Here is a 27,762-nt window from a genome sequence, read left to right on the forward strand (position 1 = left end):
CTAATTGGGATTGGACCTATATTTTTCCCCCACACTGAACATTCATGTACAACACGATTTTATAGTTTAATGTACAAACAATATCCACATGAACAAAGTTAATACCCAGTGGAAGATTCACATCTCTATCACTTTCCATACAAAAGTTATGTACGTTCAGTCTCGGTTGCGTGACCTTTTCGACACCCTGTAGAAGAAATCACGAATATGTGTCTTTTGGCTACTACACCATGAAACAATATTTAGCTAATTCGAAAATACGACATTATGAACCTCTAAACTCTTTACTAACACCGCAAGTGAAATTGGTTAGCCGCAATTGGTTAGCCAAAATTTCCACTTTTTTCCAAACAAGCTGACACTTTATCGGAAAACAAAAACCTCTTAGTACAAGTGGCATTACCACTACACTGTCGTGGAGGCACAAAAACATGAAAGGGATGTGAAATTTTGCGAAGCTTTCACTATGATCATTATAGAATGGCATGCAGAATGGGCCTGCATTTAGTACAAACAATTATACTTTGCAGGTAAGAAATAGTGGATATTGTTCAATGAAATTTTGAAAGCAACATGGACAAGAATGATATTCTAGCAACTTTCCATTCCATCTTTAGTCGAGTTTGAGTTTATTGTTTGAAGTCCACTTTATACACAGATAAGCTAATCGGCATAGGACCTGCAGTTTAAAGTGGGATCCCAACCATTATGTGCCTCCACTCGATATCAAACCAGGCACACCTTGATTGAATTAGGTTGATTGTATGTTGTTTTTCTTCCACTACTGGCTAATCAAAACAACGGACATGAATGGTTCGATGCTGAAACAGATGAAGGGACTGTCACAAACACATATGGAGGACACAACACAATTCCTACATAGGATTATCCTGGCTGCAGGTCCAGGTGTCACGAGCCTTGTTAGTTTGCAAAGGCAGTCCAGGGTGTACTCCATGGAAGGCAGACTGACACTGATTACAAAGCTAAAACATTACTGCAATGCCAATGGGAAGGAGCCCAAAATGTTCATGTAAGATATTATGCACAAATTCAGAAGAAATATCACCATCTCTTGACATGCACCTTTAGACTTGAATGTAAATGTCCTAAGTTTACTGATTTCCCATCATTTCTTTACTTAACATGGCAAGAAATCACACCTACTTAGATTACACTAAGATTTACGCATGTAGAGAAAAATATATGTGTTTGACTATCACAAATAACACAATTCAGATATGTTTTCAATTTTTATCTTCCTCGATGTAAAGAAATACACACTTCTGCAAATATTAAGATTTATCAACGTTAATCGCATAAAAACACTGAAAAATACGTAATATGTAACTTATAAATTGTTACATTCAATATTACTACCTTTTGCAATAAACCAATATCTTCATTATCACGTTTTGGTTCTTTCATAACCCAATCTTATCACATTTCTTTTTAGGTTAACATAAAGGTTGGTCGTCAACCACAAATTTATTTATTGACAGAATTTCAGATACAGCATCTAGCTATTTTACACTGAAATCATTCAACAATGAAAAGAACAAAAATAACAAAATAACAAAGGATTAACATCAATAAGTCAGAAATGCATCATACTGTCAGGATTATTGACAAGGCCGTTACACTGTTATCTCACACAGTTTCAATCACTGTTAACCAAAACAATTTTACGAATTTTTATTAAAATTTCTCGCCATCAATTCCAGAGCAGGTTTTCACAGCTTGTTCAACCACAGCTCAAAGTATGCACCATATTTATAAAATAGAATCTCCAATAAATACTTCTGCCTTGGCATCGATCTGCAGGCCTTTCAAAACATAGAATGAACCTCGATTTCATCAACATTTAAATCTGTAAGAACATCTACCTTAGTGAGCTGTTACACACAACGCTGAAAGTGATGGCAAGCCTAAACTTGCCATATGTTGTTCAAAAGAATAAAAATGAAAATTGTCAACAAAATAAATCTGATAATACAGTGCATCTTTTCAGATACTTATCAATTTTCCATCATGTGACTTAAAAACTGTTATATCTAGTACTTCACGATCAATGATCCCTGTTCCCCTTAAAGAAAAAACAGCATGTGATATTAACTGGACATTGTGCAACTTAGGACATCATTCAGCAGCAAGAAGACACTACGAAGAATACTATCGAACACAGAGAAGCCCATACGAACTACCAAAAACTGCATAGACAACATACCATATGAATGCAGGTGAGCTTACATAGGACAATTGGGATGCCCTCTACAGAAAAGAATAGATGAACGCAAGCAGGCACACACAAAGGTGAAACATGAAAATAACTGAACATGCATAAATGAATCAATATAATTCCATGGAACTATATAACAGTACTACTTATACAATCAAATTTGAAACTGAGAAAAATCAAAGAAGCAACCTTCATATCAATGGCCAAAAACCCTATAAGTCATCCCAGTGTCCACTCTCCTCAGAGTAGTTGTTAGCGCACCTTGATTTGTAGTAAAATCACGTCTGTCATAGGTTTTATCACCACCAGCAGCAAAAAGAAATCTGTTCACCTTAAGACGAGAAAGGAGGTTCTCTTTCCAATCGTAGTGTTAGAATAATAATAACAAAAAACACCAGACAATGGATAATGTCCAATTAACATTGCATTCTAAAGAAAGAAGAAATAATTAATTATTGAGGTCAATCGCAGAAAAGAAAAATCTGCCAGCATGGTCGATCATGGGTTTTGAACGTACTACATGCCAATCCATCACCTTAACCAATCACCTGAGCTCGACTGATAAACATAACCTGACAAATGTATGTTCTATCATTTATAATAACTACCCTGTTCTCATTTCGAATATCTAATTAACACAGAAATTACTTACAGTTACGGATCCTTTCCTCCGACTTCTCAATGCATGGGGCATCCAATCTCGTAATGTTTCTTCTGCTTTGCAACAGTTCACCCTGTAGTTATAAAAATCTTCTATCCTTGTCATGCACTGGAGGCATATATATTGTGGTAAACCATCGTCTTCCCGTACCTGATGAAAAATGATTGAAACAGATAAAGTACAAATCAATACTTTGCAATGGCATACATACACAACACAAAAACACCATGCCCTCCTAAATTGATTCAAATGTAAACCAATGGTAGATTAAAGGGGGGGGGGGAGAGGAGGCGATGTACAGCTGGAATGAAATACAATGAACACTGTGGCATTTTAAGACACATACAAGAATGAACTAAAGAGGTGCATCCACACTCCACCAGGAACTTGAACTGGGACCCCACACCTCACCATTTTTCAGCAATTGATAATTTGCACAGTTGGAATGGAATAAAGCATACATTGAGGCATTTTACAAAGATATGACATGGCCCACGGCCTCGTTTTATTTTCCAGATATTGATAAATAGTGTACCCAGTTGGGATAAAATAAAACAAATGGCATAGTCCTTATCAATTCAGTCAGGGGGGTTACCTTCATAGTCTCAGATGTTATTGAATTAAACATACGTTAAAATTCAGGACAAAGTAAGAAACCCGTATTTTTTTGTTTTGTCCACAAAAATTCCTGGCCCAAGATACAGGTTGCCAAAGATGGCACCTCCGGCATCATTTCTCACGTGCGATTTTCGGCAAAATATTAAAATGCTCTATCTCTGGAATGGTTTAAGATATTTTGTTGCTGTTTTTGTATTTGAAAGAGAATACGTTTCTGATTAAAATGATAACCTCAGTTTGAAAATATGTGTTGTGGTGAATCGGGACTGTTTATCCCATTTCACCACATTCTTCGGCCCACCCCGTATAAGAGGAATTAGACCCAATGCTTAGGATTGCTAATTCGCTGAGAAATTTCGTGTCTCCCAGAAGCTCACATGGGATCGACGATACTGCCACCTAGCGAGTTTCTCGGAGCAGAGGTTTCCTTGTTAAGCGAGGCAGAGTTGTCTCCCAGCTGCGACCGCGATAACATCAACTCCAGCAACGGTGTTCCATGACGTGATAGCTGCCTGAGCCAATGTGGGCGTGACTCAGCCTTTATTTTCCCGTACACCTGGGACGTCGACAAGAACGTGGAAGCTTACGTGACATGGAGTTAAGTATTTTACCTAAAGGGTTTAATTTACCGTATTACTGTAATTGATAAATCTTGAATCATTTTCAGTCACTTTTTCCCCTTTTTTTAAAACTCTAGAAAACATCGCGAGCTAAGATGCTAGAATTTCCTATCGCCGGGGTTAATTCCTGTACATGTGAGAGTGGTTAAGAGAAAAAAAGAATATGTAGCATATAGTTTTTGTAAGGATAAGTGTTTGTAAGAGATAGTGGAACCAAAAAAGAAAATGAAAATAAAAAGAATAATCGACGTTGATCGTCGTAGTAAATATTTTGTGAAATCTGTCAGAAGGGGGGGGGGGGGTAATTGTTAACAGATTCTTGTTTGAAGGGGGCTTATTTATACAGAACACGTTGTTACGTAATGTTATGGTAAGGAATCAAAAACTGCACTTGTTAAAGAAATAAAAAGTATATTGAGAAAATACACAATCTTACTTGTTCAGGTACTGAAGGAGGGCGCAGGGTGCCGTTCAGGATAAGTTCACCTTTCCCCTGTATAATTTTTGGGTAGCAGGTATTCTTTTGGAGGGGCAAAAAGCAGTTGTATATTTTCTGAGTCATATACACGTTAGTTCGTCGGGAGTGGGACTTGACGAGCCCACAACAAAACTCCCGACCAGCTGGCGGTACATGCGAGAAGGAATTGGAGTGATGCACCATTTGATGCTTTGAAAGACTGGGTTTTAGTAGTTTGACCTTTGCCCATTTTGATTTGTCTGATCCTTGGTTTTCTTCCTAACAGCACGTGAACCACCCAAGATAGAACAACTAAATATATATATATTGTTGTAATCCCGTTTTACCTGGGATCTGAGGTCACAGGGAAGTTTCAATTATACATTTTGGTAGAGCTTAATTGTATCTGTTGGCTGAACCTGCTCCGATTAGGAGGGTAGAGATATGGAACGTTGATGTAAAGGTTATTCACGCTTGTTCATACCTGGTAGGTGTGTGATGTTCTTGTCCTGATGCTTCTTGCAGACCGAATCGAGACAGGTGCCAAGGTTCTATCCTTCGACCCTTGGCTCACCAAACAGAGCGATCCCTTGCGACTTGTAGCATGCTAGGCAGCCGTAACTCCGTGTTCCATCGTCGTAGTTCAGTAGTGTTAATGTGTTGTAGAGTATTCAGAGACTACTTATCCATGTGAGCGTCGATGATAGGTGTAGTTCAAATGAGCGTCAAAATCCAAAAAAAAAAGAGAGCGAGCTCCGGGAGTGAGCTTGCTTTTATAATCTTAGGCTTCAAAAGGTTGTTAAACCTTTTGAACGTGCTAGATCTTGTTTTGATCCACGCGTTTGCCTTTCAGTTCCTTGTTTAACGGAAGTTACAAGTTAGCGCATTCTTGGGATCACCCGCTGGTCGGACAATTCTAGGAAATAAACAAGCGTGAATATTACCATGACGAGGTTTTCTCGGTTTAATAATCTCCATATCTCTACATTCCCCTTGTTGAGTTAATCGAACCAATCTGTGATGGTCGACTACCTTCTCCGGAGGAGGTTATATTTAAAAATTATCATTTATTAACATATCAAAATCCGTAGAAAACCAATACATCAATCCATTCATCATAAGATTCACATCACCATAAAAAAAAATTGAGATCACCAAAATAGTCATATCAAAAAAAATCGTAGCACCAAACACCGTTGAGAAAAAAATTAAAAGAAACACGTAGAAAAAAAATTAAAACTGTAGGTCAAAGCCTCTTGTGTACTCACAGAGTACGAGCATCAATAACGAAGTCTTGAGACATGGATAGAAAATAATCATATAGGTTTGACACTGAACTAGTTTTGAATTAACGATGACAACACGATAACAGAAAAACACATGTCAGCACACTGTGAAGGAAAGCCGCATAACGCACGTGGTTTTATTGACTGTTTGTGGAGTTCAAAGTACACACTGAATAACACACACGAGGTTGGGCGGAGCATTGAGGTAAAGGTACCATGGCAACGCTGTAGACTGCACGGCGCTATTGGCTGAGTGTAATCTGTAGTAGACGAAAAAAAACACAAAACAAAGAGACTTATCTCTAATCCACTAAAAGTATGGGCAGCACCCATGGTCACAACCCTGGCACTGTAAATGACATATGTGTGTACTAAATGTGTGTGCCTGACGGTAGTTGATGGAGGCTGAACACTGGAACACACTTTCAGCCGATGAAAAACGACAATGCGTATCATGTGATGACAGTAAACAAGGGCAACACAACACGCTCTCAGTGGGAGGGGCTTTGCCGATGTAGCTCGCCGTGACGTCATGGAAGGGCAGTCTGGAATTCAAGCCTACGATGTCGGTTCGGGTCGGTAGACGTCCTGAGTAAAGCGCTCCACAGCTGGATCGCGGCCGGGAAGATGGGAAAATCAGCCATGCGGTCCAGACAGGATTGGGTCCTTTTGGTGCTGGAAGTCCACAAGATCGTCGTCGTTCTCTGTGATGAGCCTAGATCTCTCGCTCGGAAGCACAGGCAGGAGGTCGTCATGATGAATCCATCCGGTAGCATTCGTGGCGATGAGAATGAAACAAGCGCAAAAAGGGAAAAATTAGGAAAAATGTAAAAGGTAGTGGAGCAGAGTTACAATAAATGATGGCGGGTGATAAAGTCGACAGAAAAAGGACTTTCATATAAAACTTGGGAATTATTTTGGGGGGAAGGGGAGGTAATATCTGATCGTAGTGACGGCGAAGGGGCATTGTTGCTTATATGACGTAGAGTTTTTAAGGGGACCTGTTTATGAGTGACAGGTTTACATGAGGGAAGTTCGCCGGGGGGGGGGGGATGGGGGGGAATAGGTGGAATAACCGGACTAGCCGGAATAGGGGTCGGGGGCGGCTTCACTTGAGGTGCCGGAAGTCGGCGTCCTTTCGAAAGAATGGTGGTACATTGAGTTGGAGTATTTATTTGTGTCGTACCAGAGGTGAAAGGGGTCGGGGGAAGAGGGGGTGGTGTGGGAATGACTGTTGTCTCCGGGGCATGCGAAATTGATTGTAAAGCAATTGGGGCACTGATGGAAGGTTTCTCTAATCGTTTTTGGGGTGTTGTGACATGTGATTTGGGGGAACAACAGCAAGATATAATTAATAATACCAATATAATAAGTATGCCGAGAAGAGCTATCACGATGAATGCGATAATAGCATAATGAGCGGGAGACATCTTGTTGTAGGAGTCTGAAATGAGAAAAGAAAGGGGAGTTCAGCGATAATAGAACGAACTAAGTGATTACGAGACATTTCCTTCTGTAATATGTGTAAATGTCGTATATAAAAACAATTGCAAGTAGGTTTTAATTTCATGGGACATAAGCTATACCATGTTGTATGCTATCAATAATTGAACTATAAAATTAAAGGAGAGAGTGGGAACATTTGCCTATATTTATTATATGCTTTGTTAACATATTTAGTGCATTGCAGCTTTCAAAGAAGCAGTTCGCGTTACACCTAAGCGTAAATAAAAAAAAAATTGCTATGGCCAAAAGCCAATAAGTTCAGCAAGTTCTACGCAGTTCATTTGTTCTTTAAATCATTCATCTTGTTCTATCTTAGTTCTTTCTTTCTTTATTTCTTTGTACTTTTTTTTTTCATTTGAGCGTATATGTACCAGCAAATGGGGAAAAAAAATGTTTGCTAGTTAGAATCATAAACGCGCTAAGTACTTATTAGTCAAATCAGCTAAGTGATATGTTCTGACTATTACTATGCGTTTAATCGCAAATTATAAAATAACATTAAAATATCAGTAGAAATTAATTATTAGGCAAGAGATGTATTATAAATGTTCCGACGATTGAGATAGCATTCTGTAATCCTGGTCTTGTTAAAAATAAAAATGAGTTCGTTCTAACGAAGAAGTGCAGTGCGAGCACGGGAAGTGAAGAAAAGGGGGGGGGGGGGGTCGATGAGCGTGAGAAAATGCTGGATCATGGGATGTTAGCATGTGCAATGTACGTAGCGAGGAGGCTAAAGAGAGTGATAATGGAGTGGAGTGGTAATGAATGTTAGCGTATATGTTAGTGGGGTTTTTATGGCACTAGTCGTAGCGGGCTTTGAGTCTAGAAACAGTAATCGTGTCAGTCTTTTGTTTACTTCTGCCGTCGATGAAAGTGACTTCATAGGAGTTCTCGTTAACTTTGCGAAGAATAGTTCCTTTATACTTATAAGAGGACGCAAAGGCTTTTGACACGCCTGGAGTCGGAGTGGCATCTAGAATCCACACATGTTGACCTGGTGAGTACTGTATTTGCCTAGAAGTGCGGTCTGCGTACTTTTTCTGCTGTTCGTAATGCTTATGTAAGTTGTCGTGAGCGGTCTTACGTATGGATGTCAGGAGTTCAAGTCTCTGTGCGTTCGTCTGGGAGATATTATCGGGGTTCGAAGGAAGGACTGCGTCTGCTAAAATCCTTGGGTTGTATCCAAACAAAGTAAAATACGGGCTCTGGAGGGATCCAGAATGGATTGTAATGTTGTGGCTGAACGTCGCACTAGCTAAATAGTCACACCACGAAGCCTTTTCTCTAACACAAAAACTCTCATAACTTTCTTTAAGTAACTAAATGAACTCTCAACTAACCCATTTGTGAAATGTGCACAAGTATCTACATATTTTAGTTGTACGCCTGTAATATTAGCTAACTCTCGTAAGAGTAAACTTGAATTGGGTGTTGAACGATCTAAATAGATCGTTTCCGGGATGCCATGGACTAAAAAGACTTTCTCAACTAAAGCTGTTGCTATGTTTTGTGCATCATGATTAGCCAAAGGAGCTGTAATGACGTATCTTGTACAACTATCAACTACTGATAGAAAATATTTGTATTTGTGCGTTTTAGAAGAGACTAATGGTCCACAAACGTCAATATGAATTCGTTGGAAAGGAATTTGGGCTGGTTGAAATATTTGCAGCGTATGTGGTTTAGAACCTTGTGGTTTCTTTGAGATCTGGCAAGGGATGCAATGTCGAACTTTATCGTACAAAAATTTCTTCATATTAGGGAAAAAGTAGCGCATAAGCATTAAATTATATGACTTTTGTGCACCTTGGTGACTTCCATTCATTTTGTGTGCATGAATAAGATCGAAAACTTGATTTCGTAATGCATGGGGAATACAAAGTCTATCCCGATAACCAGTTTTGATTTTATTAGTCCTGTATAAGACTCCATTTTTGAGTACATAAGAATACGAAAGTTTTTCTAGCTTAGGATTACTAGCTTTGTCTTTGTTTTCTAAAACGTCAATAATGTCTCTGAAATAGGGGTCTTTACGTTGTTCTGAACTAATATCAAAATCTGCTGCTTGTGCATGAAATACTTGATGAAAGAATAGTGCATCATCATCATCATCTTTCTTGTCTGGATTAGTCTTTTCTAGCGGTAAACTTGCACGGGAAAGTGCATCCGCAAGTTCATTTTTACTGACGCTGAGATGCCTTATTTCGAAATCAAAATTCTGAAAATAAAGGGCTCTTCTTCCTAAAACAGAACTATGGTGTTTAGCTGAACGAAGATAGGATAAGGCTTTGTTGTCTGTGAGAACCACAAAATGTTGATTCATAAGAAAAAATTTGAAAGTTTTCAAAACATAATATGCACCTGCAATTTCAAGGGAAAATGTGTCAGCTTTTTTCTCTGTGTCTGTTAAGGCTCGTGAACAATAAACACATGGATGTAAATTTCCTTCTTCGTCGGGCTGTAACAATGCTCCACCGATCCCAATTCCGCTTGCATCAATGTATACATATGAGGGGCACTTAGGGTCATAAGGGCGGAGGATAGGGGCATATGAAAGTATGGTTATGCAGTTATTTATGTCATTAATATATCGCTTGTCAAATAAGTATAAGCAAGTGTTCTCATTCCTGTGTGAATGATGCTTGAATACATGTTATGCAGAAGAACTAGATTTTGTTGGGGGGGGGGGGAGACTCGGCATAAAAAGAGAAAAGAGGGGTGGTATTCCATAGGGTAACATACAAAATTGTCACTGGGTCTGACGCATCTTAAGCGTACTGTGGGGTATGAGTTGGAATTACTAAAAATTAACATTAAAAAAATGCTCCCAAAGTGGGAGGGGGAGAGACTAATTTAATTTAAAGCAATGCGTACAGAAGGGCACTCAATTGCAAAAAGGGCCTGAAGCACCTCCACCATGTTGTAATCCCGTTTTACCTGGGATCTGAGGTCACAGGGAAGTTTCAATTATACATTTTGGTAGAGCTTAATTGTATCTGTTGGCTGAACCTGCTCCGATTAGGAGGGTAGAGATATGGAGCGTTGATGTAAAGGTTATTCACGCTTGTTCATACCTGGTAGGTGTGTGATGTTCTTGTCCTGATGCTTCTTGCAGACCGAATCGAGACAGGTGCCAAGGTTCTATCCTTCGACCCTTGGCTCACCAAACAGAGCGATCCCTTGCGACTTGTAGCATGCTAGGCAGCCGTAACTCCGTGTTCCATCGTCGTAGTTCAGTAGTGTTAATGTGTTGTAGAGTATTCAGAGACTACTTATCCATGTGAGCGTCGATGATAGGTGTAGTTCAAATGAGCGTCAAAATCCAAAAAAAAAAGAGAGCGAGCTCCGGGAGTGAGCTTGCTTTTATAATCTTAGGCTTCAAAAGGTTGTTAAACCTTTCGAATGCGCTAGATCTTGTTTTCAGTTCCTTGTTTAACGGAAGTTACAAGTTAGCGCATTCTTGGGATCACCCGCTGGTCGGACAATTCCAGGAAATAAACAAGCGTGAATATTACCATGACGAGGTTTTCTGGGTTTAATAATCTCCATATCTCTACAAAATATATATATATATATATATATATATATATATATATATATATATATATATATATATATATATATATATATATATATATATATATATATAGTATATATACATATGTATTTTTTGGGGGTGTTTTTTTTTATTTCTATTACAGGGAGATATCCAAGGGAACGCACGTACTTACAAAATAATAATAAAAAGGAATGGGTTGTGACGGATTGCCAAGAACAAGAACAAATTGGAACAAGACGTCACAGTGTCCAAGTTCTCTTGCTGTAGTCCTCTGATTTTTTTTTTTTTTTGAAAAATCAAAAATAATATTTTTTTCAAAAATGCCAATTCCCAAAATTTTGATTTTTTTTTACTGTTGATCAGTACAATACATTCCCTGAAAAGGAGAACTTCCACTTTTGAGTTTAACAGGTTCTATAAACAACTGAAAGTTTTGCCATACATTAAACCAGTTTCCATTACTACAATCTCACATATTGGTCTCATGAAATCAAAATCTAGTCTTATTTGACATGGCATTTTAATTCTTCATAAAGATAAGTAACAGACACAGCTTTCAAAACATATTAAAGCTCCCAAAATATATGTGCAAGTTCCAAAATATATTACAGGTTCCAAAGCATACCACTTCTATGCACTCTGCTTAGAACTGAAATTAGCAATTCAATGAACTAAAAATTTGTTCAACTGCATCAGTATCTTCCTTTGATATTGAGTGATGCCTTCCTGTTGAACCAATAGGAACTGGGGCACCCACAATCTTTAGAACATCGCGAATTGGAAGTGATTTCTGATGGTGCCCTTAGTCACTTCAAAAATTGTTATCAACTGTAACAACTGTAATTGACTAAGTCGCTTGTGCCAATGGAGTGTGTATAGAGTGCTACTGGTCATGGAAAGGGGCCTTGCGATGATGTAGGAGGCCTGCTGAAGCACCACGCTACAAAACTTAATCTTTCCACCCCTAGTACAGCTGCAATTCAGAATGCCGAGGATTTTACAAGAGTGGTGAAGTCATACTCATCAACAGCCTCATCCTGTTGCCCAAAGAGGAAGTTGAAGAATTCCGCCAGCAGAAAATAGAAGAATGGTCCAACCAAACAACCCCCATGAAATGAATTCATAAGACTCATGTCTGGACTCACAGTGATGGGCGAACCTATATTGCACAAACTTTAAAGAGCAAGAAAGAAGAAATTTCATTTGTCCAACCAAGATCTCAGAAACGGCAGGAGAATATTCAGATTCACAACCTACAAAAAGGGATGTTTGTGGCCTGTGTGTATGACTGTGACTGGTGGATTGCGGAGGTTATAGATATCAGTTGTGAGTTAAATGAAATCGTCGTGAACTTTATGCTACCACATGGACCAGGTGCTGGATATTGATTTCCTACTGCAAGACAGCAACACCACCACCAGTGGTCACTTCCAATTCGCCATGTTTTATTGTGGGTGTCCCAGTTCCTATTGGTTCAACAGGAAGGCATCATTCAATATCAAAGGAAAATACTGATGGTGTTGAACAAATTTTTAGTTCATTGAATTGCTAATTTCAATTCTAAGCAGAGTGCACAGAAGTGTGCTTTGAAACCTGTAATATGTTTTGGAACTTGCACATATATATTGGAAGCTTTAATATGTTTTGAAAGCTGTGTCTGTTACTTATATTTATGAAGAATTAAAACGACATGTCAAATAAGACTAGATTTTGATTTCATGAGACCAATATGTGAGAATGTGGTAATGGAAACTGGTTTAATGTATGGCAAAATTTTCAATTCTTTATAAAACCTGTTAAACTCAAAAGTGGAAGTTCTCCTTTTCAGGGAATGTAGTACTGTATGGTACTGATCAACAGTAAAAAAAATTAAAACGTTTGGGATTGGCATTTATGATATTTCAAAAAAATATTTCAGAAGGCTACAGCGAAAGAACTTGGACACATATTTCCAAACGGAGGTTATCATTTTAATCAGAAACTTATTCTCTTTCAAATACAAAAAACAGCAACAAAATATCTTGAACCGTTCCAGAGATAGAGCATTTTAATATTTTGCCGAAAATCGCACGTGAGAAATGACGCCCGAGGTGTCATTTTTGGTGGCCTGTATCTTGGGCCAGGATTTTTTTTTGGACAAAACAAAAAAATACGGGTTTCTTACTTGTCCGGAATTTTAACATATGTTTAATTCAATAACATCTGAGACTATGAAGGTAAGATTTTTCTTTGCCTGCCTGAATTGATATGGACTATGCCAAATATTGAAGCATCCTTAAGCACAAATGGTAAAATAGCGATGGCACCAGTGAGTGGAGTGGGGGGAAAATATCTATACTGGTTGTTTACTTCACTCCTCCTACCAATGAACAAGAAAATTACATAAATAAATACTTTGTAATCTCAAATAGGCATTTTTGTATTACTGATTGAAATGCTTTGTTTTACTTCACTTTTTTTGTGTCACTTTTGGCTACTTTGCGAAGATGGGGATGAGTGATGGATGGACATTCACAAACATCCAGGCAGGGATTCGAACCCAGGACCCCCAGCATTGTAGAGCGATGTGCTTACCACTCCGCCACGGGGCCAGCCTTTTTTGTATTATTAAATTTGACTGCCATCCCAGAAAATATTACTACCACCTCTCCTTGCTCATTATTTCCTTAACAGTCACTGTGGAAAGGCTGTAGCCAAGAGAAGAGAGCAGGTGGCATGGGGACCAGATACAGAAAGATAAGGGTAATGAAACAAAATTAGGTGAACTATAACTACTAATTTTAGTACCTTGCTGCGAAGGTGGATTAAAGGGATTGCAAGGGCAACCACTTTCTTCTGAGGATTTTGTGGGGAGGGTAAGGGTGCATTCCAAAGGGGACTCTTTTATTTTGCAGATGCATAATTTATATGGTAGGAATGAAACACACCAAGCATCGTTGAGTTTTATGGCACACATGTCAAGGCTGTAGCTGAGGTGGAAGACAATGAGCACATACGCTGGGTGCATAAAGGGCTTTTCATCGTCGTGTTGTAATCAAGGGGCCCTGGGTTCAATACCTGGTGGAAGCACACAGTGGTTCAGATTCCAACTTAAACTGTTGCTCCAGTCCCAATTAGTCTATCTGTGCATAACGTGAACTTAAAACAGAAAATCATCACTAAAAAGGACTTTAGAATAAGCATAGGGAATATTGAGAAATGCAGCCTTTTTCTGCTAGAGCAAATTTTTCCATGTTTTAATCCTTGAGCAGATTAAAGGGTTGTAGTTGATCGCCCTAAGTCTAGGATCTTGGGGGAGTACAGGGTGTAACTGCCATGCTCCAAAAGCCATATTTATTCACAGATGCACATTTACTGCAAAAGTAATACAACTTGTTGCTTCACAAAAATATTTGTAGGAGAAACTCATATTAGAAACTTCTTGTAAACACAAATTCTTCAACATTTTTTTCTTTTAATTCCATTCTCAGAAATGATGATTGTTAAGTTTAAAGCTTTGACAGCACTAAATACAAAGCCTGATATGTAAGTTAGTAAACTATAGATGCATACCAGTATACTCATACTTTACAAAGTAAAAAATAAAATCTTTAGAATGAAATGTAACTTTTGTTGTGCTGCTTTCCTTGCAATGCACCCCCTCCCCTTTTTCAATTGGGGCTGCATAAATATCTATCTCAATGTTACCACCTTATCTCTTTGGGTCTCCTCTCGATTTCAATTTGATCACTTAGTTGTGATATGATCGATTTATGTAATTTCCATTACACTCATACAGAATTAAAGGCAGAGAAATTGTGAAAATAACTGGGAAGGAAGTTTTAAAAATGTGGGTGTTCTCCAGCACCTATATCAGCGGCAAAGACATAATACAAGCAATGCACGCACTACAACACCTTCAAAATCTAGGTTGGAAGCAAAAGGCCTCTCTGCTTTTGGTCACTAGAAGAAAAACCAGTGCATAAGAAGCACCACATGGTGAAGGGTGAATTCACGGAAATACTTGTCACAAAATTGCCAAAAAAAAAAGGTTCTGCACTCTGCAGCTTCTCAGCCCGAAAAACAATGAGTTCAACCGAAGGTAGGCAGATATTGCGAACACACAGGAATATCATAGCATGCATATATGTGTTAACATGATCAGGTAGACGAATAATAAACACATTATTATTCAAATATATTATTATAACTGTTCTAATTCTATGTATATAAACTTCAGAACAAATAGCCGACCATCATAACAGAGTGGTTAGCGCAGCATGCTACAACGCCAGGGATCATGTGGCAATTTCTAGCTATTTCATCCCTGGCACGCACTGCTTCACGACTGGAAATGACATAAGAGATGCGATAAAATGTTGTGTTGCATTGTCATTCATTTACTGTTGTAACGAGAACCATTGGGCCAACTAGAATTTTTTCCATGGGAAAGGTTGGGGTTTACATTGGTTGGCAAATTGAAGTTGGTCTTACGTTGGGCCAAAGGTTGTTGCCCAACCATGGGAAAGTGAGTCAAAATCAATCTTAAAAACTACTATCTCTTGTTAAGACAACTTTCAAGAGTAAGCTGTAAATTCTAGAGTGTAAAATAAGTGACACGTAACAGTGTTTCTTTTCGAATATTTCAGTCACAGCACATAATGCAAATATCAATATTTTGTTAATGAAAGTAGAAGCTATCCTTAACTTGTAGTCACTCACTAGACCTTTGTCAGCCGCCATGGATGAAACATATTTCCATGTTCCATGTTGGGAATTGCTTATGGTTTCTCTATTTAGCTGTAGCAGAACAAGAAAATTTGGTAACACTTTCGTATATCGGAAACACATTTCTTTGTTTTTACAGAAGAAATTACTTACGGAAATGAATTTCTGCAAGCTTTCCAACGTTCGTCGAGGTATTTTCTTTCATCGTGGAATCTATTTGACCAGAAAATCATGTATTTTTCAAGAGAAATAACTTACCGACACACAATTGCCATTGCTTTCGCTACGTGAACTGCATGCTGTGTATGTTTGATGACGTAAGCCCTGGTCAGTGTTTCCAACCCCTTTTTTTCACTATGCTTGCCTAACCGAACCAAACCTAACCTCATCGGAAATGGTTCGTGGGGCTATCCGTCAGATACCGTGCATAATGGTTCGTGGGGCTATCCGTCAGCTACCAAGGCTATCCGTGCATAATGTACAATTTCCACCAGTGACAAACATGATGGTAGGTATTTTTCGGTGAAGAGGGTTGGAAACACTGCATAACCACAACGTGAGTCAAGATGTGGTCGCCATATTGTGTGTTAAGGAAGCGAAGAAAGGAATCAAAAAAATCACTCTGTATGTGAGAAATTGTGTTTGTTTTCGTGCAAAATGCATAATGGCACCTTGAACTATGTTCCGCAATACACAATTGGTAAGTACAAACCATGCGAAACACAAAAAATCCTTACAGGTATTCTTGTGAAGGTGGTTAATTATCTACATACTATATAAAATAATTTAGGACCCAAGTTTCTTTTGTTTTATATTGCGATTGCATCATGCTACGTATGCATTTTTTATATGCTTCGATTTCGATTGAAGTTTGTTTTAGACATATTGCGGAGTTTTAGTGATTACTTATAGCGTGTTTCCTTGTCACTGGTGTTTCACTTCCATATTATTCTGTACTTGCCAACAGCCATTTGTTTACTATCGTCTTGGTTATGAACTGCCCTTCCTAGCTAGGTCGCATGTGTGAGGTACAAATGGGTTTCTGGTATTGATCCGTGGAATCTGTTGATTTTTACCATACAGCGTTCAGATTTATACTTTCATCTTGCCGCCAAAATATTTGAAGATTTTGTTTGCTTTCATAGTTAGGTTCGGTTGGGCAGGTTTAGTCCCATTAGCATCTTAATAATAACCCTAAATGCTTTCATTGTTAGGTTAGAAGGGTCAGGTTTAGTTCTCATACCATTAAAATAATATCCCTAAATGCTTTCATAGTTAACTTAGGCAGGTCAGGTTTAGTTTGCTTAGCTTGGTAAGACTCTAGTTCACGTCCTTTTCCTAAGGAATACGTGTCATATATCGTTGGAAAGGCTTATTTTATAAGGAATTCAACAACGTAAATCCCAAAGCGAGGAAAAATTTCCTGGAGGAGTAAATCGAGAAAAACCGATGTTGCCCGGATATGCGTAATTGAACGTACTGAGGATTTTTTCGATGATGAAGCACATATTTAGGGGTGAAATGAGTGCTAATGGAACCTAACCTAACAGGCCTAACCTAACCTCGTAGGCATATCTTGTCCCCGTGAATGGTTAGTGGAGCTATCGTGAACAGAAAGTGTAAAAAGAAAAAGGAGATGCCGGCTGCAGCACCACGAATGTGCACCGCGAATGCAAAGAAGCAATCACCATGAAGATAAGGATGTAAAGTAGAGTCTAGCCTAGCATTTTAATAATAACTCTAGTTAATTTCTTGCATCATCTGACGTCAGAAGACAATGTAGCAAAACTGTTGTGCAACAAGGAAGACCCAAACAGCATTAGCATAACAGTTGTTAGCATTAAAATAAAATACCTATACGCTTTCTACAACAGATCTTATATTTAGCCAACCATTTTTAGTACGGTTGGCCCAACCACTTTTGGTTAGTTGGGTACTGCTGTTGTAATAAAATATCCCTAAATCATTTCGATTTTAGGTAAGGTGGGTCAGGATTAGGGCACTTAGAATTTGGAAATCAAGCATCTGGGGCCTCATTCTCGTGGCATTTGTAACATTTTCTCTCACCCAGAAACTAATGCTCTTGTACATGAAAGTAACCGTAATTTTAATCTATAGGGCCTACAACCACTGACCAAAAAATCAACTATTTATATGCATCGATAATAATTAATATTATAGTAATATAACATTCTAATTATTATTAATAACGTGTATTCCTACATACTTACGTAAATGGATAGCAGAGACTCGGTTTTTACCAGAATTTCAAGTTCTCTCGCTCTTTTTTCAAAAACATTGAGTTTATCAACACTATCAATCAAGCAAAGCCTACACAGGTTATAATATGTGTTGTATGATGGTGCTGTCTTCTGCACTGCCATTGTAAAATAGAGCGAACGACAACAATAATATTTACGAACCCACAAACCTAATCTGTGCCACAAACAGCATGGTCTCACTTATCGCACAACACTCTAGCAACATTGTGTTCTGATGTCACAGGAGCTTGCATTTTAATTTTCAGCTAAATGCCTACGTTGTTAGGTTAGGCTAGTTATGTTTAGTTCTCTTAGCCAAAATAATAATTTTTCATTGTATTTATGCTAATAGAACCAAGCCTAACAGACCTAATCTAACCTCATCGCTAGTTATCATCTGACGTCAGAAGACAATGTAGACGGTTGTGCGACAAGGAAGACCCAAACAGCATGAGCATAACAAATGTTTGAACATAAACAACACAGTGTACCCCACTGGTCCAACACCGAAAGATATGTCCTTCACCGTGGAAGAACCAGTGTGATTCTGACTTCATAATTTTTCTTTATTACACAAATATATTTATGACGACAAATTAGAGTGGACACTCATTTTACCATCGAGTGATTTACGAATTTACTGTGCGATGCAGGACAATTAGTCACACCACACAGAACACTAAAAAAAAATTCTCCTGTGATGCTAATTGCTGCCATACTCAACACCAATAGTTAATAATAGGGCAAACTAATCACAGTTCTATTATTTTCTTGTATAGGATTATTTTCCTGTTATACTATAAATGTTCCTTTATGATGGCGAGCTAAATCAATCAAACTTAACAGCAAAGTCCATAAACAGTAGAATATGAAATGGGTGTAAATTAGCTTTCCTACAGTGTCTGTTTGCATAATGTGTAGTCTGTGTGAAAACTCAATCAGAGTATTCACTGAGAGTAGTATTTGTTGTCGAAAAATTTACAAATTTAGTTCTAGATATTTTATATTTCGAGATAAAGCATTTTTATAAAAGGAACTATGACTGACCACGGGAGGAATGAAATATCGAATGGAGCTTATCAATTTTGCAGTGAAAATAGCATATCATCAGCTGTGATATGTTTGACTCGGGAATTGGATTTATTAGGATTGTGTACTTCCAAAGATCAAGAACAAGAAAAACCAGACTTTGTAGCAATGCTTAACGGTGCTTGGAAATTATTGCATACTTATCGCAATGCACTACGCTGCCAAGAGGAACTAGAAAATCGCCTTCGCAGAAATATAGCTGACCTTACAAATCTCAGAAGCAACCTGGAGAAGGTAAAAGACGATTTGAAATCCGCAGAACAAGCAGTAGTTGAAGAAAAGGAAAGAGGAAGGGAGCTTGGTGTTAAATGTAAGCAATTACAGCAAGATTTGAAGCGTGAAACTGAAGAAGTACGTCGTTTGAAATCTGTAACACAACAAATGGACGTTCAATACAAGCATGACCTGCGCAAGAAGGATAAGGAAATGAATCGCTTGAGAGAGAGATTAAACCAGGTAATGGAACAGCATGACCGCAGTCTTCGAAGAAGCTTTGAAGTAAGTAGTTCTATTCCAAGACCAGGTAACAGGAGAGGCAAGTGGGTTACAACATCTACTCTGGTGCAAGAGGAGAAAAGTATGTTTAATCACGTTTTAAAAAAGTGTGACAATAAACAACAAGAACTTTTGCAGGAGAACAATTGTTTGAGGGATACGATTACTTCAATTCACAACGAATTAGGAAATGTAACTCTACAGTATGTACAACTAGCAAAAAATGCTCACAGTGTAGGTGGTGATATCCAGCAGCTGACAGAAATTGAACAGCGTATACTTAGCATTCAGCTCGTGCCTCAAAGTTTGTTTGAAATGTCCTTTGATATGGTTAAAAAGACTGTAGAAGAAACATGTCACAATTATTGCAGTTTATTAGTAACTTTGAAACGCTTTTTATATCTTGGCCCATCTCACGCCCCGAAACCTCCAGTTGAAGACAAGCAGAACAAAATAGTGGACAAAGGCATGAACACTAGTATGGTATCTGATGATGGAGGAAACATTTCGTTTCTTATGGGTTGTCAGTTCCTTGAAGAAAATGAGAAATTTGAAAATGACAGAAAAATTCTTGAAGAACAAAAGTTGAAGCTAAAAGAGCAACAAAAGATTTTGGTTGATGCTGCAGTTAAACTAGCAGATGAAAGACAAAAGTTTGAGGAACAAAAACTAGAATTTCTAAGGAGTTCTTTTCATAGTTTCTTGCCTGAGAAAATTGACAGGGAAGAGGATAAGATGAACTTGTGTTTGCCCCGTGCATGTTTCACCCCAGTGTCTTCACAAAAAATTAGGCCATTCTTTAGACAAAGTGTAAAGGAGGAGTGCTCACCTTCCAGTTTAGATCTGTTAAATGAACTTAAGCTCTCTCCTGAAAGCAAAGTTTTCAAACAGAGATTTGTTCGATCTGCTTCAAATCTGGAAACTAGTCCAAAAAGTAAATTACATACCAGGAGTTGTGTGGGTTCCCCAGTACCAAAGGACAGAAACAGATTAAGATTTCACAAGATAAGCAGTCCTACTTTTGGTGGATCGTTTCGTACTGTATGCAGTTCATCTGAACAAGTTTGTGATAATATTGCCGGTGAAGTACCCAATTGAACAAATGTTTGAAATAATGTTCTGTGGTTTTGATTTGTTTTTTACAAATATGTCCTATTTGAGTATTTTCAAGTTGCCTTTCGAAGTCTGTTGAGAATTTCATTTAAGTTGCAATGCTTATGGTACTTATCAATGAAATTTGTATATTGTACTGAATTGATGATTTGAAGACTTTTTGCATAATTTCAGACTTATCACTATGATACTAAGAAATGAGATGCTGGGGTTGTTCTGCATTGTTATCGACATACCCAATTTACTAGTTCGTTCTGCGTACAGTCTGTGATACAACTAGTCAGTGCCTTAATATTAACCCCCCCACACCATTACACTTTACAGAAAACTCTACGTGCAGAATATTTGAATTGCTTTCTAATACATTTTAAGTGAAAACTAGATTTTATGTAGTTCCTTTAGATTAGAAAGTCCCAGAGGTGAAGCTGCATGCTTTTGCCTAGACAGTTTCTTGGTTACAATTTATTTTATACTGTAATGCGTATTTTTGCTATTGTGTATAAATATTAGTTTGGTATTTGAATTTTTTTTTACATAAAAATGTTTTTGTTTTTGTTTGTGTATGAGTGGAGTGAGTAAATGATGTCCAAGTCTCATATTTACACAAGACCTTTGTAATTTTAATAATTTTTGTAATGTGCATTGTTAATATACGGAGAAAGGAGAATGAATTTACTAGTAAAATCGGCTTTTCTGTTTCATGATGTACTACAAAAGTGAGAAGGGATTGCACATTTACTTGATCATTCAGTATGGAGTGTATAGTTCTTATTATATTATTGCAAATGGACAGATAAATGTTACGAGTGCCTTACATGATTGGCTTTGATAATTTGTTCCTATGCTAACAACAATTTTAATTTTATCAAGTTCATCTCATTCTTACCTGCCCTGCTTATAATTTTGTATCTTTTGTAAATCCATCCAATCCTTGAGGCTGAAATCACATCCTGCATGAGTAATATGATTGAGGGAATTGATGAATACATGCATGTCAGTAACCAAAAATTCTTGACTTCTACAATTTCATAAGGATCTTTTGTTCCCCATCCATGGTGCCACAAAAGATATGTAGCTTCATTTGACATGCAATTGTTCACACACGCAGGTGACATGGTAAGGCCCATGCATTCAATTTCAAAGCTTGGAAAAAATGCATTTCATTATGGATAGATCACTTTCAGAGATTGAAAATTTGTTCCTTTTCCTATTCAGTTAGTAGTGTCAATAGTAAAATGCCATGTCATCCTATCTTTAACCTATGCAAGAACTTTAAATGATAAGTGTAGGAAAGAAATATGCAAAATATAGATTGAAATATTTGGGTTGCATTTTACTTAATATGTGCTATATATTGAATTATTGTGCACTAACTTACATTTTATATTGTGATATTTTTCCATATAAATGTGTGATAGCAAGGTAATGTGCATGTAATGCATGAACAGACTGTGCATCTGAAACATTAACAGCAGTTCTGTCAGATTGCAATGGTATTAAGATGTGTCAGAAGCAATGATGTAGTGCTTGTATTTAATATTATAGACATTTGTGAGATTTTTGATACAGCCATGGAAGACTTTTCAAAATGTTCTTATAATTATGACTCTTTGACACTTATGAATGAATGGAAATGATTTTTGCCAATGTTCTAAACTGATATCTAGATTTGTTATCATTAAATTTTAATAATAATAAAGTGAGTCAGAGATTTGTTGCGATATATCACCACACACAGTTAATTTGGGTCAGAAGCATTGGTAATTAATGTGGACATTTATGTTGTTATACTAATTCTTAAAATGCTTGAGTTATCATTAATAATTCTTAATAGTTCTTCTTCACTTTTAATTGATTTATTAATGCACTAAGCTGATTTGAGGGTACTAAGTGCTGGCTGAAAAAGCAATGAAAGTTCCACACTAAATGTTGACTATTACCATACACTTACCACTTGAAAACCCATGCCTCCACTGTAACAAGAAATCCTGGAAGATTTGGCACACAGGAGATGTACTATGTAGAAATTTCAGCAAGAAATTCAGGCTCGACCAGGGGTCTGGCATACCATGCCATTTATCTACCAGTCAAAGCCAGAATCAGGGAAGATGAAAAACTTATGCTGCAGCAATGAACCTTCAGGTTTAGAAATGCCAGAGTGTAGTTTTCATATTTTCACCACAGCTTCAACAGTGACCTGATGGATGTACATCATCAGTTGTAACATTTTACTCCCCTCACACAATCCTTTCTCTCCCAACCCACTTCCAGATTCACCATTTTGGTGAATTTCAAAGGGGGAGGGGGTGTTAGTTTAATGCGGCTTAGTTAGTTTTTGGAATATATTGTGTAGATTTGTTTGTCTTGAAAGGCGGCACGTGAATTTATGGAAACAGTTATATTTGTGAAGTGATTTGCAGTCATGAAATGGCATTAATTTGGAAAGAAAAGTAAAATATAATTAAAAATAAATAGCATGCGTACCACAAGAAGAAACATCGCAATGTGATTCCGGACGTCCGGTATTGGATTGTGTGCTAGAGTTTATTTTTCTATGTTATTAGAATATAAATAGTATCCTGAGAGATATTTCATACCGAAGCGACAAACCACAAGTATCACTTGGAAGTGAGCAGTTGGTATTCAAAGCAGCCTTTCGAACCGTAGGGACACAAGCTCTGACTGCACAGTTTCCTCAAAGAGATTTTAGGTCAAAGCGGGATGCGACAAATGATACAGGGATTTCACACCACAGTGACACAGATCCTTCTGTCCAAGGCAACTTTCATACCGAAGCGACACATGTCACTTGGAAACGAGTCAAGAGCAAAATTTCACACCGTAGCGACATGACGGGCAGCACAGGCCAGCATTCGGTTGGTGAAATCCTCAAGCAATAAGTGTCGCTTGTCACTTTGGTGCACAATCTCCCTAAAGCAAGACACTCATTGCATTGCACATGCACAAACAACAAACCATGGCAACACGTTGCAAGCTATTTAAGAAAAGGGCCCAGTATGAGCGACACGTGTGACTTATCGTGTCGCCTAGATCTGCTGTTCGCACAATTAGCAGCAAACACTTGCTAATAGACTGAAGGCACCATGTAGCTTGTCACTTAGTTGGGAACTCCCCCTGTGGCACATCCCTTCGGTCTAAGAACCCTTCCTTTAAGGAGCTTTCAAACCGAAGTAAGTACAGCATATGAACATGTCACTTGCTGTTTGGGCCCCTCTTGCGCAATGAATGCTATTTTACAGTCTGGAAGTGTCTGTGTCACTCTGAACGCCACTCCCAACTGGCGGCTGGGAAACCGCAACTCTGTGATCAGTTGAATTTTCTTCGACTGAGGTCGGGCATTTTCGAGTCGCAAGGTACCGAATGTTGTTCGCAGGATGAAACAAATGAGCGGTGGGTCCACCACATGTTGCCAAACGTACCGCAAGGCGAGAAAGAGTCTTCACGGGCAATGGTATTGTCAGCACCGGAAATCACCGGGGGTTAATGGTACAACTGCACACGCGGTCCTAAACGATGAAGTTTTTGGAAGGACCACCCACAGGTCGGAATGCAGGAGGACACACAGTCATATAAAGACAACTGGCAAAAACAGAAGTACGCTTGGCAACTTTGCTTTGGGAGAGCAATGTGATGCCTTCGGCTTTTACTTCGCAACTGAATTTGTTGACACCCATCGTACCACACGCCCCCGAAAATGATTGAGGGACACAAAGGGCCAGAAATAGCCTTCAAGGTCAGCTGCCAGTTGGAGTTGCCTTCAGTATAGTCACATCAGTGTGAACAACCCGTGTTGCTTGTCCCACTGGTCTCAAAGTTTCCCTTCACTCATGTTGATGGCACTTAGGAAGTTTTGTGGGTTTCCCCTTGTCGTTTTATGCAATCATCATTATCATCATCGCCTCAATTAGTTTAAAGCATAAGAAAAGAGACCAAAAAATACAAATGCTTCAGTGTGTATATCTTTAAAACAAATGATGATGATAATAATAATGAACCTATTTCATAAAAAAAATTTAGTTACCGAGAGCATTCCACACGTATTTTTTCTCCCATATTATTAATGAAAGTACCGTGCGTTCATTTCGATCTTCAGCCGAGAGATCGGGAGAAGCGTGGCGGGCGGCGCTGACGGAGATGCCGACATTTGCGGCCTGTAATGCCCGCATATTTTTATGGACATATGCAGACATTTATATAAATATTGCAAAACGAGCACTAACCTGTGTTATAACACACAAAAGTTCTTCTGCAAGAAGTTCTGCCCTTATATACACAAATAAATACGCTTTAGAAGCGATGTTAAGAGCCACAGATAATAAAACATTTTAATCATAGTTTTGACCAGTAACGTCCTGCTTAAGTTTATATCCTTGAAAGAGTTTTGTGTCGACGGGGATCCTTTGGAGGTTTTGAATGTGCAACACTGTATCAAGATTACGCTGCAGACGAAACCATTAAATATCAATGGTTTTCGTGAGCTTCCTTGCAATACGAAATCTCTGAGCTCGAATTCTTTGTTCCTTTGCGACTAGTTGAAGACAAGAGCTGTGAATATAGTGGCGAGCAGAGTGGTGTAAACCAAGAGCATGTTAATTTCGTACTGTACGCAAGAGTGTTATTCTTGGTTACTTCATTGTGTTATTGCAGTGTGTATGTGTGTTGCGTCAGTGAGGCGATTGGAATGCCAGCCGCAAGGTTCATGTTGGAACAAAGAATTTTTATGTATGACACTTACGTGAAAACATACTCGTGTCAAGACGTGTGTAGGCAATTTGTACAGAAATTCCCAGGGGTTTCACCTCCACATAGAGATACGGTTAGACATCTTGTCCTTAAATTATGAGAAACTGGATCGGTAAAGCAAAACTCGATGAAATTGGTGCAGCGTTAGAACGTTCTCCAAACAAACCTCTACGCCGTGTTTCACGGGAGATGGGCGTGTCAAAATCATCAGCACATACAGCCACTAAGCTACTAAAATTAAAACCGTACTCTTATAACACAGGTTAGTGCTCGTTTTGCAATATTTATATCAATGTCTGCATATGTCCATAAAAATAAGCGGGCATTACAGGCCGCAAATGTCGGAATCTCCATCAGCGCCGCCCGCCACGCTTCTCCCGATCTCTCGGCTGAAGATCGAAATGAACGCACAGTATAACGATAACAGGATGTGGTCGACTGTCTAGAATGTTCGTTAATATCTTTGGGACCACTGTACCAAATATCATGGCAATTATCACATTCATAGAAATGGTTCATGTAAAAGAATCAGACGTTGCAGCGAAAACTCCATTTACTTCCATTATAAGCAGACGAATGCCATGCAGTTGTACTGACACCAGCGCCTCTAGCGGAATCATATTGGAGTGGAACCAGCCAGAGAGCCCAGAACAGTGGCTTTTTCCACACTATGTTATTCAAGGCGTTGTAGTAACGGTTTGAACATGTCTTTTCTGGTTATTGCCTTCAGTAGGGGTGTGCAGGCTGTAAAAATTTTGGTCGGACGTAATTGGGGCAAGAAACTTTCAAAATCTCATCATTCAGAATGGGAAAACATAGAGAAATTTTTAAAATGCAAAATATTTGCAATTTCCGAACATTGTGAAAATCTCAAATTCTGCACACTATTTTCCCTTCAGGTGATTATTTTTACACTTATAGTGCAGAAAACCTGGAGAATTAGCCACTTTAGGCACAATCATTTTGAATATCCCGACTGTTCAGGATCCTGAAAAGTCTGGATGGGAAATTCTTCCTTCGTGATTGGAATCCCGCACATCCCAAGTCTTCAGTGCCACAGGTCAGATTCAGATCGAATCCCCCCACATACACACACTCAGCTTTAGTCCAGCATCTTCTGAACAATTGATGTCAGTTAAAAGTATCTTTAGGAATCAGTGCATTGACTTATCCCATGGAGCTTATAGCACTTGCATGATTTGCTATGAAATATTCTATTCCATCTTTCTTCCAAACGGATACTTTTTATCACATTGTAATGCATATTCAGATATGATGTACACCAGTTAATTCAAAGTAAAGTGTACTGTTTATATTTTGATACTGCTCAAAGATGGGAAGAAGTGATTCATCCATCCTCCCAACCTAACATTTAGTGTGAAGTGGAACTAATTTTCTAGGAAGAATTTGTAGACTGAAATCGAGATACAATAAACCACACATATAGAAAAGTGTATGAAAAAGATGTATGCACCATGCTATGAATATAGGTTTGTAATGAACATAGCTCATATATTAATATAAATTATCACTGTTTAGCTCAGTATTGCCCCTAGCATTTTAATGGTGCTGATTTATCCGTTCTCGATCCCCTGTGAAAACAAAGTTAATGTAAATAAAAATACAACTTCTTTTCTATGTAGTGTCTGGTGCTATTTTGCCCATGATTATATTGGTCATAGCTTTAGAGCTAATAAGATCCCACAAGTTCAATATAGAAGCTACATTGAGTGGTGTGGCTTTTGTCAGATATACTACATTCCTATGTGCAAGATTCCTGCATCACCATCACTGGCATCCATTTTTGCATTGTCTTTGTAGTCGCAGCGAACAAAATAAAATGCAGAACATGTGTGTCATCGCAATGACAGATATTTGGTTAAAATGCAATTTATAGAGTGACTTATTTGTAAGGACAGTTTCTACTATTTCATGCCCTGATATACGTACAACCATGGTAGAAACCCAATATAAGCCGCACATTTTATACAAATTCCAATTGTGAGAAATTAGGATGAATCTTATATTCGCGACCTTAAAAAAAATTATGGCATTTCGTCAAATCATATGCTGTTTAAAATGTGCTATTTCTCATTTGAAATAACGATTATGCAACAATAGCATTGTTGTTTCTAACTGGAACAATAGCAATGTTGTTTCTAACTGGGCATTGTAAAAACTGTACATTTTTGATAACATAGTCTTTGATTTTATTAAGATTGTGTTCCTTCTTTTCTAAGCTTATACAGGTATTCATCTTGTTTAATGGTTACCAGTATTTTCTTTTCTTCCCTCGGCTTATATTCGGGTATCATCTTCTTTTTCTTTTTGATCCTTCAAATTTTAGGGTGCGGCTTATATTCGGGCCAATTCGGTAATATGTGGGATGT

The 27,762-nt window shown here is 38.1% G+C and overlaps 2 protein-coding genes across 3 annotated transcripts in view; one reads left to right on the top strand and one right to left on the bottom strand.

The window, feature by feature from the left end:
• The window catches only part of LOC146000059 (uncharacterized), a 29,103-nt gene extending 11,016 nt beyond the window's left edge, over positions 1 to 18,087 (bottom strand). For both annotated transcript variants that reach the window (XM_083137384.1, XM_083137385.1), the window contains exons 1-2: positions 17,882 to 18,087; positions 2,889 to 3,047 (exon numbers count right to left, since the gene is read on the bottom strand). In XM_083137384.1, coding sequence (XP_082993510.1) covers positions 2,889 to 3,047; positions 17,882 to 18,034 — 312 coding nt within the window. In that variant the 5' untranslated portion in view covers positions 18,035 to 18,087. The remainder of the gene's footprint in view (positions 1 to 2,888; positions 3,048 to 17,881) is intronic.
• Positions 18,088 to 18,818: 731 nt separating this feature from the next.
• On the top strand, positions 18,819 to 23,828 carry LOC146000465 (afadin- and alpha-actinin-binding protein A-like). The gene has a single exon (XM_083138123.1). The coding sequence runs from the start codon at positions 18,950 to 18,952 to the stop codon at positions 20,591 to 20,593; it is 1,644 nt and encodes a 547-aa protein (XP_082994249.1). The 5' UTR covers positions 18,819 to 18,949; the 3' UTR covers positions 20,594 to 23,828.
• Positions 23,829 to 27,762: the final 3,934 nt, after the last annotated feature.

Source organism: Lepisma saccharinum, chromosome 16, assembly GCF_977018435.1.
Source record: "Lepisma saccharinum chromosome 16, izLepSacc3.1, whole genome shotgun sequence".
NCBI classification, from domain to species: Eukaryota; Metazoa; Arthropoda; class Insecta; order Zygentoma; family Lepismatidae; genus Lepisma; species Lepisma saccharinum.

Excerpts from the sequence above, each read along its gene's own strand:
- LOC146000465 (XM_083138123.1), top strand. The coding sequence starts at position 18,950 with ATGACTGACCACGGGAGGAATGAAATATCGAATGGAGCTTATCAATTT.